Here is a 22,526-nt window from a genome sequence, read left to right as displayed (position 1 = left end):
ACAAAACACTGCCTTACCCTTCTGAAATAACTGAACAAGCCCAGATATTTAAAGTCCTGGTCTCCATTCCATTTATGACAACTGCTCACCAGTACTTTTCACCAGCTCACAGCGTAACTCATGCCTCAGTCTCTCATTAAGAATTTGTCTAAAAAAGAAAGGGGGGGAAAATCAGGCTAATGAAGTACCAAAGCTCACCTAACACCTAACAGTAGGCATTTTCAGTTGCATTTTAGAACATATGGACAATTATTCTGAGGGTTTTTACGTGTGACTTCTGCATCTTCTAATTTTAAAAAGCAACAACAAAACCCCAAAGTGTGAAAATAAGGAAACTGAGAGCTTGCCTGCAATTCTTAACACATCTCCTGTCTTGAGAGGGTGTCCAAAGGGTGACAACCTCTAGTGACAAATGAGATACAGTGCAGATAGGGGTTCTGTGTGTTTAAGGAGACGTTTCTCAGGCAGTGAGAGTCTCCTCCTTTGCAGAAGGGACTCTTTTTGTGAAGCAGAGTTGCTTGGTGTGGATAAGACCATACTTAGTTCCACAAATTGAAAATTAATCATCATAATGAAGTCTCAGAGGCAGCCCCATTCCTTGGCACATTCAATCACCTCTGGGATTACACAACCACACTTCTGCAAGTGAGAGAATTTCTCCTTCTTTTCTTCCTTTCCGTCTCTGAAGCCAGAATGGAATATAATTCCTTTCACCACATGAAGGATTTGGTCTTTACCTATTTGAGCAATTTGATCAGTTTTATCAGTTTTTTTAAATTTGGTTTTATCAGTTATGTTTAGCACAAATCCTATGTCACATGGAAGGGCAAGAACCACTTGTTGGAAGTAAAGATGAGTTAGGCCAAGAACATCCTGTGATGCTGCTCAGTGATTCATCAAAGGTTAAAAAATGAAAACACAAACTCACCATATTTCAGCTGTTTGACTTCAGAATTCTAACCTAAGCAGCTCATTTACTCAGGTATACCACAGTAGGCAGCCAGGAAGAAAAACCAGTTCATATCAAAGGAAAAAAAGGAATATAAAGAAAAGAATCCTGCTTCCAAGTGCTAATATAGCTTGGTATGACAGGCCAGGACAGTTGCTGAGCAGACAAGTGGAACCAAAATCTACTATTACATGTCCAGAAGTGATACAGCCACAGTTAGCATGGCCAGCAGAGTGATCACAGATTAAGGAAGAAAAAAACGGGAATGGAAAGAAAAGGCATCCAAAAGAAAGGAAAAAGTGTTGACAAAACAGGGAGCATGAAGCTGCACTGGTATTTTATTTTTGTTGCAATAATCACTTTTCTCAAAAGGACTGATGCCATCTGCAGCAGCCTGTGCCATTCAAACACCTGGGTTATAGAGATTGTTTTTTAAGGCTCAGGAAAACTTCATTTATATCCTTCCCTCCTTAAATAGTCAGCCAGCAGCCAAGCATAGAGAAAAGTATGGGTGGAAAAAAAGGCAAAAAGAAAAGTCAATTAAATCCAGGAAGCACTGCAGAGAGTTACTCCCTAATTGTCAGCATTATACAGCTGCATGTAGAACAAGATTTTCCTCTGCTGATTGTAGATTAGCCCAAATTCAGTAATAAAAGGGATTGGAGTCATTCTACCCATCTGAGATCATCAATCATCTGATCCTTTCCAAAGGTGACTTTTGACCTGTTCCAGCACTAAACCCTCCTTTGTGGCAGGTCCAGCCCAATATTTAAGCATCTCCCCACCCAACCTTCCATCTGGGCATTTTAGTGAATGAACACTGTGTTCTAGGATGCAATTTATTTAAAAACATTTATTTTAGGCAAAATTAAACAGACATTTGAGATTACATAGAAATACAGTTTCCAATTGGATCACATAAAAATTAAAAATGCACTGTTGTGTTGATTGAAGTATTTAGGTATTTTTGTATATACTGACCAGGTATATAAGATTTAACCATGCCATTTGCAGTCAACTATCATAAAAATCAGTAACGAAAAAGGTTTCTTAAAATGTGCAAATATTATCTTAGTGTTACCATTGATAATAAATGACCACTAAATAGATGCTTATTATGTAAAGCTTTTTAAAGTACAATAAAAATACAAATTCTATTTGTTAAAAAAGGCCATTGCTATGGCTACTAAACATCCTCCTTATACAAATTCAAAAATACTATATGACAAACAAAATTATAAAGACTTTTCTTTATGAAACATATACTATTCTATTTGTTAGTGATTTCATATATTTTTATATATATATTTCTCTATAATACTCTATATGAATGATGAACTGAGAATAAGAGACAGGAAGACAAATGTAATGTAGGATGTTAAGGCCCCAGTTCAGCAAGGTACCTGAGGATGTGTCAAACCCAGCAAAGGAATAGTCCCATTCTTTTACTGGACTCCAAAAGTACATGCACAAGTACTTTGTTGAACAAGGCATAAAAATATATGTGATAAAATTGAAAAATGTCGTTTTGGTGTAAAGTGTGACTGTTAAGGACAAAACCATAAGTGTCACCAAAAAAAACCTCTCATAAAAAAAAATAATCTGAAAATTTTTGGGGTGGGTTTTTTTCCACATTTGTATGTTTTGAAGGGAAAATCCTAGAAGTTTGAAAGTTTTTGAAATGAACTCAACATAGTAATTTTCTGAGATAGGTTTAAGATGGTGTTTTATTGCTTATGAGAAAGATTAATGAATATGCATAGACATGTCAGCATTCATTTCACCAGCAGCTGAGAATTTTGGTGTGCAGGTATTTCTGTAACATGAACAACCAGTGGGTACAAAGGACTTACTTATAGTTAATTCTTTGCAGAAAGCCTCAAAATTAAAGACATGGAACACTAAAGAAGAGAGTAAAGTAATTATACTCAACAGAGCCTGATTCTAAACACTCAGGTGTTGAAAGTAATTACAGAACTGAGCCCAGTGCCTGCTTATAAACAAAATTACACAAGTCCCTAAGTAAATGCAATACCATAATCTTCCTTTTAAGTTATGGCTAGCATGTAAAGGATTCCAAGGTACTTTACACTTCAGCTATAAAATATCAAAACAAAGGGTGGTTGCTTTGCCATTCTGCAGTTTAGCAGTTCTTCTAGGCTCATTAAGCACTAATTAGCAGACTAACAACTTTGTTAGTTTCAAAAACATGAATGAAGGACCTAAAATCTGGATTTTATAAACCAATGACAACATATGTACAGGACAGTAACCACACACAGAGATGGAAATCAATCACGCTGCATCCAGATTTACTTCTGAAGCATATAGTTATGGTTAGTATTTTATGCTTTTTTCACTGCAAATTGAAATTTTTGTAGTAGATAATTTTTGTAGTAGATATTAATAATTTTATTGTTTGAATATTAAATAATGTCTTAAAAGCATAATTTCAAAAAGCATAATTTGAAATGCCAGGTAAAATATTATGTAGAATTCATGCCTGGACATTTGCAGAGAGAGACAGACAGAGACACAGAGAAGTATGTGAGACCTTGCTGAAGAACTTCTCCAAGCTAATAGTCATAAAGCATAGTAAACTCGGGCCAAAATGTGACAGAAAGAAACACAACAGCGTAATTTAATCCATAATTCATAAAGAAATACAACTTTTTACATTTGTACAGGGAAAGACTGGAAGTAAGTTGGATTTTTACAGAAGCAAGCCTCACGAGAGTTTACATGTTCAAAAAAAGCAATTTTTTGGCACATGGATAGTATCTGTGAGCACATGTTCAGAAATAAAAAAAACCCACTGTGGAGGAACTTCACATTGACTTTCTTGGCATCAGCACCTGCTGTCTAGTGGGTCAAGACAGAATACTGTGCCTTCAAGAGTTAATCCCATTTTGAACCCCTCCTGCAATGAAACAAGACATCATTAGTAAAGAGCCAAGTGAGTTCTGGAGGATTATGCTCCTTGTAAAAACATTTAAATTCAAGCATATCTTTAGGCAGACAAACTGCTTCAGTACATCAGCCTGAATTCACAAACATTTACATTATTTAGTCAGCCACTTTTTCATAAGTCTTAGTGGTTAACTCGTCGTACAACAGCACAGCTACAGTGTGCACACAAAGTGAAGAAAATACTATAGAATAAAAATATTGAATATTCTTGTACATAGGTCGACAGAAATCCAAACAAGTTTGACTCTACCATGTTGTTCCTGAGTAAAAATCAAGAACATTAATATTGAAAAATACAGGTATGACATGGACATTGCTACTGATACAAAATGTCTCCAATGTTCTGTGGTGCCTAAGCCTGACAAAACACGCTGACTACCCCACCTCAGGGGGCTGCTCTGAATTCCTCCCAGTGCACTTAAATTGACAGGGCTTTACTGCCCACTGCCATCTGAGCTTCATGAAAAAGGCACATAAAATCATACTTGCTCTACTGCAAATGAAAAAACTGTGCATTTTAAAAGCATGTAACTCAGTAAAAAAAACCAGAGGGGTATTTTGAAAGTGCAATGAGTTGCTTTAAAAGTTCAGACCAAGATTCCTGAGTTTACTCATATTCATTTTATTAGTAGAAACACTAAAAAGATTATAAGCTGGATGCTATCACCTCCTCTATGGAAAAGAAATTCATTCTAGAAATACTTTTTTTTGTACGCTTTTATAATGCTTGGCTTGCTAAAGGTACTTAGTTCACACCAGTCCTAAAGTAACAACTGCACAATTTTAATACAGGCAAAATACTCTTTTTTTTCATTTCTCTTTTTACATGAAGAGAAGCTGAATAATTGTGGCTTGACCCTCAAAAGTCATCTTGGAGTCAAGAAAATTTCAGTCTCTTGGGTGAAAGTACTTTGAAGGTTTAAGCAATTGGAAACAGGGCTCTGACTTGAAGTGCCATGAGAACATCGACTCCAGTGGCGGCTGTGGCAGCGCTCTGTTCAGTGAGAGAGTGCTGATTGTGTGCTATGAAATCAATAACAGGTCCTTTCATCAAGAAAATATCATATAAACAAGATAAATCTCTTTGTAAAACCATCTGTGTGGGGATTAGGCACAACCTCAAGTCCTTCCCTCACATGCAGAGTAGTACCTCAAGAATGCATCTTTTGGGTTTAGAAGATAAATCCTGTGTCAAACCAGCTTAATTCAAACAAATTCAAGGCACACGTTAGCATTTGAAAAGTGTATGAATATCTAATAACCCTGCCAGCTACTGCTATCAGGAGAATAATGTGGAGAAACAGAACAAACCTCCTGGCAATAGCTATTTAATGGTCTGAGAATTTCCAAGTAAAAGCTGCATTTTCCTAAAGGCAGATCCATACCATGATATGCCAAGTAGCAGCACTGTGGTGGAAACACTCCCCAACTGAGTTACCCAGTTTGTTCTGACTGGGTGACACAGCAACGCTCACTAGTGTTATTTAAGATTTGTTTTTTTTTGTTTTTTTTTAATCTGTATTTTCCAAAGGATTAAAAGGAAGAACATTCAATGCAGAAGATTGTTCAAGCAAACAGTAGCTGAAATTCCAAGTGAAACACATCCTGTTACAGACAGTGTTAATTTACCCAAAGGGTAAATTAATTCATGTAACTGCAGTTAGAGGACCGCTAACCCAGAAGGAAAATTCAGAGAAATTAGCCCTAGTGTCTAACCTGTTACATTTTAAACCCTGCAGTTAAAGTGTGCCTAGGATGTTCAACTTCTGAAGTATCTCAAGGCTCCTTCCAGTTTTGAGCTTGTAAAGGGATACAGCAACAAAGGATTGTTGTTGGTGCTTCAAGCTGAGGATGCTCAATGAGCTCCAGCAGCAGAACATCACCAGCAACTGGTTTGACAAGGACAGAGACCTTCATCCTGAGCCAGCCAGAGCCTTCACTGAACATCCATCCCATTCCAGTCCTGCCCACTCTTATTTTTATCTTATTTTTACAGTGCTTAACTTTTCCCTTTCCCCTTTGCCCTTTTCCCAGCAAGTGAAGAGCAAATCAGATGATGCATTTTGGAAGTACGCTCATCTCACTGCTCTTATGTTGAGCATGTCAAGTTTTTTCCCACACAAACTGATATTTTGTCACTTAGCACTTTGCTTGTGTTTGCTATGACTTGACTTAGAACCATTTCCACTTTCTTGAAGAACTGTGGCCTCCTTGACCTTTCCTTCTGCAGCTTCATTCCAGACACTTCCCCTCACCTCTGTTTAGTCCTTCTCAAACTGTGGTATTTTGCATTTAAAACAATTACATTTCCACACATTTGCAATGTGATCAGTGTTAATCCGCTCACAGACTGCTGCTCTTCATGGATCATAATTATTAGAAAGCCTTTTTAACTTTATTACCAAAATGAATTATTGCCTATCCTAAAAGAAATCAGTGCTGTGGTTGCCAGGTGCTGTTACCAGCTGCACTCCTGAGAGCAATGGCTCATGCCCATTCTGTGACAGGGACAAGGCATTTCATGGTCACTTCTGAGCCACACCAAACCCACAAGCATCAATATCAGATTCTGCAGTTCCAAGCAGGCTCAAACTTCCATGACAACCACAAGGCCAAAAGGCCCAACAGCATAGAGAGGACATCAAAGCAATCCAGGTGTCCAGCTGGGCATTACTTTCATTAAAGGAATGTAAAATCTAGATTTTTTTTCCTCTTGGATATTTAAGCAGAAGACATGAAGTGCACAGGAGTATAAAGAGAGGAATTGTTTTGTCTAAATCAATATTCCTAAAAAATAATTGCAGTCCTCAAAAGGGAAAAAAATAATCAGAGTATCTCCATCCATAAGACTTCCTGGGCAAAGTGATTGCAATTTCCAAAGATGAGGAAGGCACAGATTTCAGATCTCCCACAGCCGTCACTATTCCTAACCCTTCAGGTTCAGCAACATAACTCCAAATTCTTAGTTAATTTTTGGAATCTCCAAAACTATACTTTGGCAAACACATAATTAAAAAATCAAATCCTATCAGCTGCAGTCAAGCAAGCACAGGAAGGCTGTAGGAGTAGATTCTCCTTTCCATGCAGAGCAGAACTGTTGCTGATGCAGGCAATTGTTCTCACAGTGGTGCGGAACACTGAGTGCCATGTGTGCTTTTAGTACTGCAGTTCATATCTACCCTGAGCTGCACAGGGCTCCCCAGTGCTCTGCCTCCCAGGGGAAGCTGCTCTCTGATCATTTCAGAACAGCACACACCAGCTTTTAACTCCACAGCTGTAATAGTAATGAAATCAGTTGCAATGACACAGATTACAAATTATGATTTTTTTTCCCCCCCTAATAAACCTGACTAATGTGTTAGGCAATTCTTTTTAATGACATATATATAGAGTCAGCTTCTTGGTAAACATTATAGTTTATATCTATCTATATAAAATACATCACTAATTTTAATAGACAGCACTTAAAATATTTTGCCTTGTGAAATTCAGACCCTTCAGCTTTTAATAATGTGTTTTCTTAGCATAACTCTGCCTGTTCATTAAAACCCAGGTGTGCTATGGCTTCCTGTATTTCAAAGGTTCAGGAAACAGAAACTCTTCATGCATTCAGAAAAATCTCTCTGATTTGCTGATTTTCAGGGAATGCTGAAAAAGGCCACCCCATGGCACTGGCCAGGAGAGGGAATAAGAAGGGCTATGAAGTGTGCATCTACATTGTGCCTTGCTTTCCTGTGTTCATGTCCTCCTCAAGGAGCTTTTTTACTTTAGGGGCATTTTAACACAAGGACTGAGTGGTTTAGTCACCTATTAAGTAATGGTATTGTACTAAGGGATGTGATTGATGCCTTTAAGAGAGGAGCAAAGCTTGTTTTCACTCAAAGCAGCTCAGAAAAAATCCCTCTTCCAAAACCAGCCTTTTTTTTTTGGTGTCAGGGGTAAAAAGATGTGAGCTATTCTGGTTAAAACCAGTAAGCAGTACAGCACAAAGAACTTGCACTTTATCAGGAGATAAATTTGCCAAAGTCAGCCTTATGGCTCAGAAGCTAAATCGCTTATCACTTCACAGTGACTTCACTCAATGAGCTTAAGTCAGCACAAACCCGAGGAAACAATGACAAATTTACATATCTCTGAGAAGAGTATTTAGAGGGCTGAGCATAACTTATTTCAGATGGAAAGATGTCAGCCTACTGACTGCTTCAGGGCATGCAGGGAGAATGGCTTGCAGCTCCTGGAAGCTTTCTGATATTAACTACCTTGAGATTTTAATAAATTATAGCAACTGCTGCTGGTGTGATTCATGATCCAGGGAAACTTCTCCTCACTGCAAGATTTCTGGGAAAGTAGACATTCATTTTATTAATGTCTGGATACAGTCAAAATAAAGATGAAAATATGTTTCAGCATAAGGGTGCAGGGAAACAGGAGGTTGGACAGTCATCAGAGAGAGGCCTGAGCTGTAAAAGTCACATCTCGGCACATGTTTGAGTTTTAAGCTCTCCAAAAAGATCAGCAGAGATTGGACTGAGAAATGGAATAGAAAGCTTAACTGTGAAATTTGGATCGTCACTGAGGTTTAAAAATATGAGTGTTCCCCTAGAGGCCAGGGAACTTTATCTGATCTCATGAAGTTCAGAATGCAGGATGCAAAGGAAAAGCACCCACTACTCAAGAGTTTATTCTCCGGTGCCTCTCCTCTCCCACTTTGTTCCCAAATCACCTCCAGCACAAGGCTAGATCAGGACAGCTTTTCTGCACATGGGGTGTGTGTGCTGAGGCACCTCACATGTTCCACACAAGAAACAGGGTAAGAGAGTCTGGACTGGGCTGCTCCCATCAGGCTGACACAGCTCTGCCTGCCATCCTCACTGCAGGGAGAGCTGGATTCAACAGCCCATGGAGGAAGCTTTTACTTGGAACTATTTGCTAGGTGTCTGCAAAAAACTTACCTTTACAGATTTAATGGAATACATAATTACTGAAACACAGGTTGTACTTCCATAATGCAAAGATAACAGATTCATTCACTTTGCATTTCAGAAAAGAAGAGAGGCTCACATTTCTCTTCCCTGTTTCTCATGGATTGGATTTCCAGAGCATGTTACATGTTCTGTGCTCCCACCTTCCTCACAGGCTGCGTCTAACAGCTGTTGAGACTAGCACAGCTGCTTCTGCTCCTTGAAAAGTTTTAAATCATTATGTCCAAAAAGAGACTTACTCTCAAATGTGACTGTACTAACACAATCTCTGTACTACAGGTTTTGCTTAAACCATTTCACTAGTGACAATCTGATAATGACAACTGGAGATTTCACAAGTACACATGGAAAACAAACAGCAGTGAAAACAAAGGCCGAGTATGAGCACCTGGCAAGACAGACTAAAGAAAACAACCATCAGCTGTTCCTAAATTAGAGATTGTAGGCCCCTAAAAATGAAAATGGCTCTGACTCAGAGTACAATAAATAAAACATAAATCCTAAAATTTTTAAACATTATCAAATATACATAAAAATAGAAACACAAGACAAACACGTGCACATTTCAACTGTAAATGCTTTAAATACCATTAGTAAAATATGAAATACCAACCATCGCTGACGCTGTGCACCCAGGAAAGCACAAGAAGATAAAAGAGACATTAGGAAAAACATGTTTCAATCTGCATTTTGCACCAAACATGCAGAAAAATCACTGCACACAGTCTTTGCTTTGGCTCAAGTTAAAATATGGGATTTTGAATATCCATTTGGGTGTACACTTGTTCTCAGCTGGATCATACATGGCAAGATTTGTGCCTACATAAAGGCCCACAAATTAATTTTTAGTGAATAGCTGATATGCTAGGGGTAGTGCCTTTGCAACAGGACACAGGAATACCGTAATGCTTGGAGGTTTTGATTGGCTGTCTCCTTTTTTTTAGATCAAGAGAGTACAAACAATGGGAGATTTTAATTTCATGACTTCAAACATCTTTGATAAAGACATTTACTACTCCATTCCCTGATGTTCTATGAGTTGACAGCACTTTGTAGTGTACTAGCCAAGCAATTCCAAATATTGTCAGAACATGACCTGTAATACGAACTCAGTATGTGACATTTAAATATTGACATACCATTATTAGTGGTAACCACAGTTGTTATGATTTATTTTTACCTAAAACAATGGAAATGCTGGTAATATATCAATGGGAGGTGCTGTAAGATTTGGGGTTTGTGTTCAAGGGCTTGGTAACAACATTACAGCATTCACAAGTCTCAAACATGATGTTGGAATTGCAAAGAAGACAGTTTTGGCTTTTAGCTGCTCTTTGAAATTATGTGGGGGACCAAGAAGCTAAATTTCTTCCTACACTGTGAGTAGAGTTTGTCAGTGGAACCATGCTGAACTGACATGGAAAAGAAAATGTACTCAGGAAAATGAAATGGTATTTAAATCATTTTTAAGCCAGATTTAAAAGCCTCTGCTGCTGTCTAGGCAGGACAGAAGGAGCCCGAGAGCAAATGCTCTTGGACTTTGTGGGCTCCTAAGAGACAAGTGGGCTGCAAACCCTGGGAATGCTTTCTGCTGAGGAGCCAGGATCCTAGAAATTCAAGTTTCCATTGTTTCCAGACTTTTCTTTTGCTGGCAGGCTGCTTACAAAACAGTAGAGATAAGCAAGCTGGCAAGGAACTAGAAGTTTTGCAAGTCTGACGGCAGAGCATCATTTGTTCCAAAACTTGAGGACTTTCTCCTAGAATCGTTTCACAATTGGGTCAATAACTGAATGGACAATGCTGAGTGTTTCAGAATCAAAAAACATTTTCTAATAAAAACACAACAGTTCAGAATTCTTGAATCAATTCTCAAGAGTTGAATTGCCCCAGGGCTCCGGAGAGTTGTTTTTAAAGGCAACAGAAAATTGCCATGGCCCCAGAAGCACCTAAGTCTGCCTGATGCTGTGAAACACCAAAGTGATGCCACTGAGGGAAAGAGGAGGGTACATTGGGATGGTGGAGATTGCTGCAGCTCAAGATCAAGGGATCTGGAGGGCTCTTGGCTCAGCTCTTTTTTTCAGCTCCCTCAGCCCCTTCCCAGGCAATGATTCCCAAGCCATTTTGGTTACACTGCTGAGAAAGCCTTCATTAGTGTAGCCAACTATTGTATTGCATTGGTACCAGGTGGGGCTCTGGAGGCAAACCCAAACTCCAGCTTAGAGATCAGAGATAGACTTACAAAAGGAATGGTCAGAAATAGGGGTTTGTCTGTGCATTAGTGTGTGCATTGTGGAACAGGTTTCCAGAACGTGGTAAGAATTTATTTCAAGAAAAGGCATGCAGCCATTTAAACCCACGTAAATCAGTAGTTACCTGCATCTCATCTAGTTTGGACTGAATGTCTGGAGGGAAATCTCCTGCTCCACAGCTAAAAGGGTCAAAAGGTTCTGCTCCAAAAAGGTCTCTCTCTGCAATAACAGAAAAGTGAGTCACTGGGAGAACAGATATGGGCTACAACAGCGTTCTGAAAAAGCCACTTTACATCTCCTTCTGAGCTGAGTAACGGCACCACCAGATACACCACTCATGAACCACAACTTTTAACATCCCAGTTTGAAAGCCAAGTCTTGGGCGGTTTTCCAGACTTCAATACTGAAATATATTTCCAAGAACACCAATGAACTTCTGTTTAAGCCTCTCTTTGTCTTCCTTTAATGCTTGTGACTTCTAGAGATCCGATGAGAAGTTGCTGCTATTTGAAGAGGACGTCATACACTGATGGGTGCTCTGGAGTCTGTGTGCACAAGGAGTTTCAAAAATGAAGTGGAAGCAACTGGACATGAGCTGCCAAATTTCATCTCCATATTATGTCAACAACAAATTACCAACCCACTAATCTCCATGCCCCCCATCTGCAATTCCTCAGATTAAGGATGTTTTTGTGAGACAAGCAAATACTCAGGCAAGGCAAGGCCTTTGATACAATTCCTCAATGAACAACTAGCAGTAATTAAAACTAAAAACCATGTGAGTTTTAAAATCTTGGATAAGACCACAAAATAGAAACAAAAACCAAAAAAACCAGGATCATGAATTGCCAGTTACACTAAAATGTCACTAAATTTGGGTGCATAAATAGGATGATTGCAAATTTCCCTTTCTCAATACCAAAAGTTTCTCAGTTTTTCTTAACTGCAGCATGCATTCCAGGGGTCAAAGGGAGGGGGATGTTTCTTTTTTCATCTGGGAAAGAAGAAACACCTCCAATACAATTAGGTTATTTTATCATATTAGACCAGTACAGTTCTTCATATCTGCCTGCACAAATACTTTCTTTGTTTTTTTCAGGCTTTGGGTTTTTTTTCCTTCCTTCTTAGTAATGTATTTTTCTTTCCTATGGTTAAAGGTTCCAACTCTAGACACTTTTCCCATCTCACATTGGATTAAACTACAGCAGTTAAAAAAAGAATTTTGCTAACCCAACTCAACTCCACTGATTGCAGAATTTAAATAATCAAGTTTCTACAGTCTTGTCATTGGTGGAGAAAAAACCAGAACCATTAGGAGATATCCTCTCTCCTAACTTCCATGGCTGCTAGCAAGAAACCTGACAAGGATTCTACCTGCCTCAAAACAATTTGAGTTTTAGAGCATGACAATAAGGGGGGGGCAATAACCCTGAAGTGATTGGATAGTTAAGCACAAAATTCACCCTGAACACCTGAGGTCTGGGTGACAATTAACTGCTGGACCCAACCCTTCCCTATCACAGTGTTCCCAGTCCCATTATCCTTGGAGCATCACTTCCCTACAGCTGCACAGATGGTTTGGTTTTGGCATCCTCAGAGGCAGAATTTTACACCTGTGTTCTCCAGGCTCTTCAACAGTTATTGCATGTATCAGTCTGTCAGGGCTTTGCCCTTATCAATTAGGTGTTATCAGGCTGCACACCAGGCATTTTAAATAACTGGCAACTACCATCATTTGCTCCCACAATAAAGAAATTTCCATCACAAAGTGCAGAAACTTGAGCAGAATTTGATTGATTACATATTTCAAAAACTGTGACTAAACAGCTACAAACTGTCACATGGGACCAGGAGATGGCTTGGAAAAGAGAGCCTTATTCCAAGAGCCCACTGGAGCCAAGAAGAAATCCAGTCTTTCCTGGCAGAGGCAGACCACCTGCGTGCAAGAGAGACTTCAGCTCGGATAATCTAATGTAAAAATTAGGTTCTTCCTCATCCTTTGCCTCTTTCACAGCCAAAATGGGTCTGCTCCAGTATAACCAGTGTCCTGAAATGCTCTGATGCTCCTAGCAAATAACCTTCAGATGTGTAGCAGCTTTGACTTGCAATCTAAGCTCTACTGGGCAAAAACTGATTCTACTTTGTAACACTCAACAGTCTATGGTTCATTATGTAGGTCCATTTTCTTTCTTTTTACCTTTAAAAGGAGCTGACAGCTTTCTCTGTGGTCTGACAATTGAAAGCAGACAGTTCCAACACCAAGGCTCAGCAAACATTCTATGAATGTATTTAGGAAAAAAATGGTGAAGGACAAAACTCCTGTGTTTAATTTGTACCGAATTATGTCTTATGACTATTTTTAAAAGCAAATATTTTGTACACTATTGTGGCTACTATCTCATTCATGCCTTGTTATTGGGCTTTTATTAATGAAAGCACTTTTGAGCTTGTTAGCAGGAGAACAACAGAAGTTTTAACTCCTTTAATGCCACTTCTTCCTTTAATGTGAAAGAGTTTTGAATTTATACTGTATACAAGGCAGAATTTAAAACCAATCAGTGTGATTTGTTCCAAGTGACAACAACTTGTTTACAAGCCTAGTAAACCCTGCACAGAATCATATTCAAACTAGAGAAGCATCACCTAGGTGGATTTTTGTGGAAAGCTATTACTTGGGGAACTATCTCTATCCTAATTTGCTATCCATTTCAGCTGAACAAATCCACAGAACAACTGCTTTTCTGCATTTAAAGTTTGAGTGTTGTAAGACAGACTTCACTGCTAAGAGTCAGGGAGGGACAAAGTTCCATGGAATATTTTCAATAGCACTGTCAGTATTTGCCTTGGGAACAAGAGCTGAAGAACATGTGTAAAATGGAGAAATATGAAGATTTCATCCCTGCAGAGCTGCACTATTACATGGGATATCCGTGAGCTTATCCACCAGTGTTCACCCCACTCATGATGGAGGGGGGCCTCCTTTTTAGCACAGATTGGATAAATTGGTAACTTTTTATTTCAGGCCAGAGTATTTGCATGAAAATTAGCTCTAACCAGAATATCTTGCCTGGTACACTCCCCCAAATTACTGTAGCATAGACAGGCATTTCTTTCTCCAATAGACAGCAACCAGGAAGCCTTTGAAAATGATCCTTTCAAATGGTACAAATGATTTCCTTTCCCTTTCTCATTCCTTTCTAAATGGAAATAAATTCACAAGCTGCAAAATTGACCCACAAATTCAAAAGCCATGAAATGTTGATGTTTTAGATCCTCAGCTCAAACCACAGGATAACATGAACAAGTAATAAATTCTGGGACCTGACATTCAGGAGAACATACACATAATACTGGAGAATAGCGACCTGCAGTCTATGATCAATTCAAAATTAGCAATTACTAAGCAAAAATACAAATATTTGGCTTTTCTGCTGCACTTGACATCCCAGTCTCTACCTTAGCTCTCATCCAGGCACACAGCTATGCTCATATACACTTTGCCCAGATGGAGCAGCTGTGATGACAAAAATGAATCACACTGAGAGACAAGCACACAAAGAAATATTTGGAATAAACTGAGAGGGATATCCAGAAAGCCTTTCCTTTAGCTGCAGGCTACTCCATATTTTTTTCTTTGGAAGTAAATACAGCCATTATTCTGACAAAACACTCTTAAATATCTGTAGAAAAAGAGCACCTTGGAGCAGATTTGTGACCTTTGTGACCTTGGATTTTTCACAATGTATTTGTGTGAAAAGAATATTGAACAACTCAATAAAGAATAATCCTCTGCAGTTCTTTTCTGAGATATGAAAATAATGCTGTGCCAAAAAGAAACATAAGTTAATTCCTCCTTTAATTAAAGTAATAATTTAATTCTGACCATTCAGATAACTTACAAGAACATACAACAACCCCTTACTCCATGAGGAAGAAGCAGCATGCAATCTCTAGTAAATCTCTGGCATTGCAGTTTTGGTTGCATTTCACTATGCTGCAATTATTACCTAAAGAGTCAAATGTGCATTTGTCCAATGTGCAACCTCCTGAAACAAAAATTATGCCATTTTCTCCTTTGAATAGGTAAACCCCATTTATTTGCTACTGCTGATACAGCCAGTAGTGAGAAGACATTTACTGAGTAATCCTGTTGGAGCACTGCTGAATATGAACTCAAAATCTCAAGATTTAACTGATTTTTTAAAGCTTAAATGCCTTGGAAATAGCTGTCTTTCAAAAAAAAAAAAAACAACAAAAAACAACAACAACAAAAAATCAAACAACAACAAAAAAACAACCAAATTACACAAGCAGTCACTGTTGCCCTCCTCTTATTAAAGTATTAAAAATGTGGGTTTCTTAATCCACATGCCATGAGCTTGGCAAAGCCAGAGATACCATTTATCATCCCCAAATTATTTTCTCTGGCAAATTACCACAGGAAGAACTGGTAAGCAAAATTCTAACTCTGGGCACTTCTCTTTATGGGAAGCTGAACTGTCATCCTGGTGCCAGTAATTACCCATGGAACTTGGTCCTGGAGGAATGCAAAGTGCTTGGTATTTTTGCAGGTTTCCTACAAGTCTCCATGCCTTTCTGGGGCACTGTTATTTTTGGCTGGTTTCTCAAACTGCCCAATGGACAATTAAGATGAACTTTGGCTTTTAAAAGCACGTTTTGCTTGAGCAGCACAAGATCCCTGGGTAACAAGCCCCACTTAGCCAAAAAGGAATAAATGAGGTGATACTAACAAATATATGGTAAACCCTCATCTTTCTTCTCTATTACTGAATATCAAAAAGGTAAAAGTTACAAAATTACAAAATCCAACAAAATCACCCTGTAATTTCACCAAACCATCTCTGCTTGAGTGCAGTGAAAAAGAAAGTAGAGATAGGAATAGGAAAAGATGATCTCAGAAAATGGAGACTCCAAACTTTGGCTGCTCTTGGTTGCCAGCTGTCTGACTCATACTGGAGAAAGAAATGCCAGCTTGCTGCTACTGACAGCAGTAACACCACAAAGCAATGCATTATTGCCCATTGTCACAGTAATGGGACATTGCTCAGCCTTATGGCAGCTGAACTTTCTCATCTGGGACAGTAAAGTCCTTCTCTGATGATAAAATATTCCTCTCCTGTTTCAGTGACACTCTGAAATATACCAAAAAGCATTAATAGCTGAAGAACACAGTAATTTTTAACACAGAAAGTACCACAACACAGACTGAAAGAGCAGGGATCAAAAGTACAAAGAACATGATGGGCTTTGTAATCGCTCCCTGAAGTGGCATCTCTGAACAGCATCATCTCAACTGAAGGCAAATCAGTCAAGTGCAAAAGCAGTAACAACTTAAAAAAATAAATATCACTGTTAATAACCAACACTTTTTTTTTTTTTAATATTAGAAAACCCACTGCCTGAACAATTATAAATCCCATATAGCTGGAATTTTCAAGATCCCTCAAGACTGAGTGCTGACTCCCACAAGATTTCTATTCAACTGAGCCACAATCTCAATGGAACTGAGGTAGGACAATAGGTAAAAAATAAAATCTTGACCTATAATTGAAGTTGCCATTCTTGAAGCTGTATATGCACATTTAGACCTATTTTATGGCATTCCTGTAGTTTCAGAGAAGCAATCCTTCAATTATTTATTACAAAGCCATAAAATCTCTCAATAGAGCAGTTCTATTCTAATATTCTATTAGAATATTTTAAATTCTATAAAAATAATTAATACTGACTATACTTGATAGATGTAAAATTCTGTTAGTATACCTTTTGAGATTCCCACAGAAATTCATTAATTATTCAAAAATATTCTCTTTTAAAAACCAGCGTTCTTTATTGAATTAGAGTCTCACAATTTACTTTCTCTTTAGAAGGTGACAGACATTGTGAGCAATGGAACCAACCAGTGCATCAGACGTGGGCTTGGGGAGGGAAGACTTTCACTGATTTAAGTTATAAAATGCATTTTTTGTGCACAGCTCCCATTCATAGCTGAAAATTCTACATCCTCCGAGGCATGCCCTGAAACAGCACAATCTCCTCAAATGTGTTCCATGTGGTGGCAGGCAGTAACGTTAATGTCCCTTATCCACTCTAAATTAGACATCAGGAACAGAAGATGCAAACACAGACTGGCATTTCCACAACCTCTAACATCACTTGTGCATGCCCAAATCTCCTCTCCCTCAAGGGACTTCCAAAGCTTTTAAAAAGACTTTCTGGACCCAAAAAAAATCTCTAATGAAGTCAAGAACATTACCCTATATTCTTTCAAGCCTTTGCAAAATAAAATTGCTGTTGTTAACAACCTTTTGAAGACCTTTCAGGAGTGGTTGACAGATCTGGAGAGGTTCATCAACGATAGATAAACAAAGTTGTGCATGATATGAAAAGCAGTATTGAAAACAGCATTCTAAGTCTCCTTGAGGGGTTTCTTTGGCTCTCCCTTGAGCACCACCATCACCATACTTACTCCACCTGCTGCCTTCCCCAGAAACGCAGGCTCTAGGTGCTAGAACCGTGGGCTTGACAAGGAAAGAACTAACAGGAAGGGAAAGTATTCCTTGAAGTACAGAAAAGAAACTGTAAAAGAAAAGCCAAGTTAAAATCCCCAACCCAACTCCTTCCAAGTGTATATGTCATAGTTTCACAGTAAGTTTGTTTATAATGCAACTTGGCAGCAACATCAAGGACTTTGGGAAGATGGTATAAAGATGAAACGGCATTAGTGAATGTGATTTACCAAAACTGTATTTGGCTTTTCATGCAAAACGTACGTAAAACTTTAAAGATGCTTTATTAAAAAATAATGTAAGCAAAAAGTAGGTCAGTTGTTACAAAACTTACTGATCTCTGTAGATCTACTGGGTACTGGAGGAGGCTGTGTACCATTGCGAGTAGGTGTTGATGACTGAGGGGATATGGGAGAAAAGGGAACCATATCAAAGATGTCAGTGGAGGGTGATTTAGGTGTCACACTGCCTGCCTACAATAAGGACAATAAATATTAGGGCAATGTTTCACATGAAAAAGATCACAATACTGAATTCTTCAGCATGCAGATAAGAGTCACATTTTGAAAATAAAGTTAAAAACAACCATCAGCATGCAAACCCCAGCTCCTGACACCAAGCAAATGGCATTTGCAGTACAGACTCTGACACATGCTAACATTACCAAGTACAAAAGCAGAAAAATTTTAATTTTTCACTTTTCAGTCAAAAATGTATCACAGTTACACCTGAGAAAGCTGTGACAAGCAGTTCTCTCTTGCAAAGGTATAAGCACAGACACCTTCATAAGACCCAGCTGAGGTAATATGGCACCAACAATGTGCTCTGCTCTGGAGAGCACAGAACCAAGTTAAAAGATACAATCCCAGGATTTTTGGTTTACTAATTCTTCTTTACAGGATCTCTTATTTGGCAGCTTAGAGAAACTGGTATGATCAAAGCTTTAAATGGGTTTTTCTATAAGCAATAATCTAGACACGTGATATACTGAATGTTAATATCCAAAATAAACCTCTTGTACTTGAAGGTAAAACTGAAGAGATTTCATTCAGAAGACCCAGAAATTTGGAAGGGTTCAAAAAAAATACTAGGCAAGCAAGAAACCCCAAAACCACCATTTACTATAGTTCTACAATCATATTTGGTTTTGAATGGTTCATTCCTCCTGCCACCAGTCCACTACTCCAGGGCACAAGCGAGGCACAGTCAAGTCAAAATATACTGAACACTAAAGACAGAGGATGAAATAGATTAAAAATGAGACTGAAGAGCTGAAGGCAAAACTAGTTTGCATGTTCATGTTATTGCTGAGACAATACAGAAAGCCCCCTACCCTGTGTATTAGAAAAACTAGCCAGGCACAGCAAAAGCCTGCAGCTTTGAAAGAAGATTCAGTTTGCCCAAACTATCCACACAGAAATTTTGAAGCACCAGTTAAATTAGTCACATGGATCATTTTATTCAGAATACACAAATATGATAACCTGGCAAGCAGGTGGTCCTTAGCACTGCTTGTCCATGAGAGTCCCAAGGGTAAACCCTTAGTTTGGAATGCTGCTTTCTTCAGAGCCCGTGCTGCAGACCTGCAGCTGCCCTGGGACAGCTCATGTCACAGATTCCTAAGCCTATAGGAAGCCCTGAACCACCCCTATTTCTCTCTGGAGGCTCTCAGCAGTGGCTGCTGAGAAGCAATATTGATCCACAGCTTTCCTCTGAAGCACTGTTAAAAGAGGAAAAAACACAAAGCTCTCAACTCCTACATTTCCTATTTCTTTGAGGTTTTGTGATTCTTAGGAGTTTTGAAGTCGTATTTTAAATTTGGATTAATATTTTAAAATTGGATTAAGAGAGATCTATCTCTCTATTCAGTGTCTAAAAGATCCTAGGATGTTTCTTCCCAGATATACAGAAGCATAGCAAATGAAAAAAATCTACATTTAACATGCTGTTTTTACTTTTTTGCCTTTTTTAAAAAATATTCTCTCAGTCATTGCTATTCCCAAGCATGACCTTAGATTAATTAACTTCATACAAGAACCAGTTTTCAAGATTTTAACACACCCAGAACTCTCACTGTCCTCAACTTGAGTTACTATTGGAATTTTGAAGATCATGTGTTGTGAAAAGATTTCAGTGCAGAGTTTAGACACCACAGGCTCCTGTCAGTGTCCATGGACCTTGCATTAACCCTGCAGAGAACCAGGATAATCTGAGTCTGGCAGATCCCTGGATGTCATCTGCTCCCACTCAAAGCAGGGCAATGGATGTGCTGGACCCAAAATAAACATTATAATAAAGAATCACACTCCTTCCTTCAACCTAAACCTGCTCTGATTCTAGACAGGCTTTTATCGGCATCAGGAAGGTGGGATCAGGTTTAGGGCATAAATAAAAGCTTACATCAACACCCATGGACAATCCTAGAATGTCTTGGAGATCATATGTGCTAATGGAGAATCTTATTATTTGCCAAATGTTTATGGCTAACAACTCTTACATTTAGCTATAAATGCGCCTTTTAGGCAAAAAAAGAAAACCCAAATTTTAGACTAATTTCCCAGTTACATTCCATTTTCTTGAATTCCCTTACTGGTATTGTTATATTGGTATATATATCCCTACTGATATTGTTTAATTAAAACTGCAAGTGAATTAAGAAATGTGTATTTTGAATACATAAGAGCACAAAAAGCATTTATATTTAGTGTACACATGCAGAAAGCCAGGATGGTCACTAAATAAAGCCAAATATTACTTGCAAATGGAAGAAAAGTTGAGAGTATAAGCACATGAATATGAAAAAGCAGGCAATATGCCCATTTCATATTTGAGAATAATTTTCAACCTTCATTTTGCACAGTTTTTATAAAGTATGCTAAAAGTTATTTAATGGTTCATTGCTTTTCTATTAATTCTTAGGGGGAAGAAGCCCTTGAAGTAGGGCCTTTAGAATTGTTTTGAATCGTTATTCTTCATATAAAAAAAAATTAACAGAAGATTGACAGATAACAGAGATCATTAATTAATAGATTAATTTAAACATGTTGGAAAAATAAGCATTTATGTTTTGGGGATTGGAGAGAAAAAGCTCTGTAGAAATAAGAGTAATTCTTCACAAATCCCATATTTTGAGAGTACCCCTAGAGAACCTAAGATTCATCTACCCTATCCTTTAGCCACTGTACAAAATGCACATTTTTAATACAAGTTAATACACAACAGAGAACAAAAGAAGGCCAAAAAATAAAATAAAAAAAAAAAAACAAAACTGAAAAAGCTTTTGCACAGCAAGATTACACGAGGTCTTGGGCAGCTGTATTCACTGGCAGGCTTTGGAAGACCACTTTTTGAAGGTGGTGGTATTAACAATCCAGGTGGTAGTCTAGAGTCAGGAGAACTCCTAGGAGTAAGCGTAATGGAAGAGATATCTAAACAAGGAGGTGAATCCTCATTGTTACACCAGAAAAAAGTAGAGGGTCTTTGAAACATATGTTCATCATTATCACACTTTATGTGCAGCAGCTGAAAAGGAATCACAGAAAGAGAAAACATTTCTGAGGAACAGAACGTGGTAACATCAGGGAAAGAAGAAAAAAAGAAACACATTTCATATTTCAAAAATGCTTTTCAGCAACTTGCTGTTCAGTGCTATAGTTACAAGATACAGAACTTGAAAATACTTCAAAACAAAATATTAGAATATGCCACGTTAAGACACAACCCAGTACCAACTGGAACAAAGACAACTTGATCCTTGATCATGACACCAAATAAAATGAAGTCAGACATCATTCCAATAGTGTGTGTGAGATGCTAAGAAATGTCTAAATCCAACAAGGTACCAGCAATCTCTCACATCTGCACTTGTAAATTAGCATGGAGGCAAAAATCTGGGGAGAAGAATTACTGTGCTGGTTAAGGCACTGGTCAGGCTTTTCTCTAACTGAGGAAAAAAGTACCATATCTCATCAATGCTGAAAGAACAGCTCATTATTCAACTAAAATCTTCAGTAGACAGATTAATCTTTGGATCTTAACAGAAAGGATTGCACCCTTGTGCAGAAGGTTCTTGGCCACAGCCAAGAGTTCCACATGGAGAAGCAGGATTGGCAGCGGGGCTGGAGATGTCCTGCCCAAATCTCTGTGACTGGCCCAGGCTGAGGCAGTGGCAGATGAGTGCAACAAGAATTCTGAAGCTTGCTTTTGCTCCCTTTGTAGTGTTACACAATGGATATGTCATGATTATTTCATTAGAAGTTTGCATAACTTAGTAAAGCAGGATTCAATCAATTATTTTAAACCATTTTTTTCAGTGTTATGTAGGAAAAAACCCAGATTTCAAATCCTTTTAAAATGAGTCTCAACTTCTTTCTTCACTTTCTTTACAGATTAACCTGACTAAGGGTACAGTTGACTAAATGTAGTAACAATGCCATACTTGAGAATATCAAAAGAATCCACAAAATTCCCTACTCAAAACTTGCAATTCAGCATTAAAGAAAAAAAATAATAAAAAAGATTTTCATCTCAACTTCAAAAATTTCCATACTGGACTTGTGAAATGGAGGGTTTGGAATGATAACCAATAAAAAAGAAATAAAAAAACCTACAGGAGAGAATTTTGATTATTATTTCAAGAGTATCACCAGACTACAGGTGGAAGAGTTGCGGTGCTACTGTGAATTACTGCCATGGAATCTGTGCTGCTATACATAACTATGGGAAAAAAACAGCCCTCAGAATAATAAATGCTCAAAAAGACTAAATACAGTGTCATTAAGAAAGCCAAATACTCTCCTGAAATGCAAAACAGCGAAGGATAAGTAGTTTTCCTAAGAAGGCATGG

At 38.2% G+C, this 22,526-nt stretch overlaps 1 protein-coding gene across 8 annotated transcripts in view; it reads right to left on the bottom strand.

Moving 5' to 3' along the window:
• Positions 1 to 1,782: 1,782 nt before the first annotated feature.
• Positions 1,783 to 22,526, bottom strand: part of GULP1 (GULP PTB domain containing engulfment adaptor 1) — a 143,681-nt gene continuing 122,937 nt past the window's right edge. For 5 of the 8 annotated variants that reach the window (XM_015635109.2, XM_015635107.2, XM_015635108.3 and 2 more), the window contains 4 exons: positions 20,978 to 21,202; positions 18,015 to 18,153; positions 11,275 to 11,369; positions 1,783 to 3,869 (listed from right to left, as the gene is read on the bottom strand). In XM_015635109.2, coding sequence (XP_015490595.1) covers positions 3,798 to 3,869; positions 11,275 to 11,369; positions 18,015 to 18,153; positions 20,978 to 21,202 — 531 coding nt within the window. In that variant the 3' untranslated portion in view covers positions 1,783 to 3,797. Of the gene's footprint in view, positions 3,870 to 9,514; positions 9,526 to 11,274; positions 11,370 to 18,014; positions 18,154 to 20,977; positions 21,203 to 22,526 lie in introns of all 8 variants that reach the window. The other 3 variants (XM_019007533.2, XM_019007535.2, XM_019007534.2) reach the window with 3 other exon arrangements.

This window comes from Parus major, chromosome 7, assembly GCF_001522545.3.
Source record: "Parus major isolate Abel chromosome 7, Parus_major1.1, whole genome shotgun sequence".
Lineage (NCBI taxonomy): Eukaryota > Metazoa > Chordata > Aves > Passeriformes > Paridae > Parus > Parus major.
Note: the sequence above shows the minus strand (reverse complement) of the source record. Positions and strands in the feature narration are given on the sequence as shown.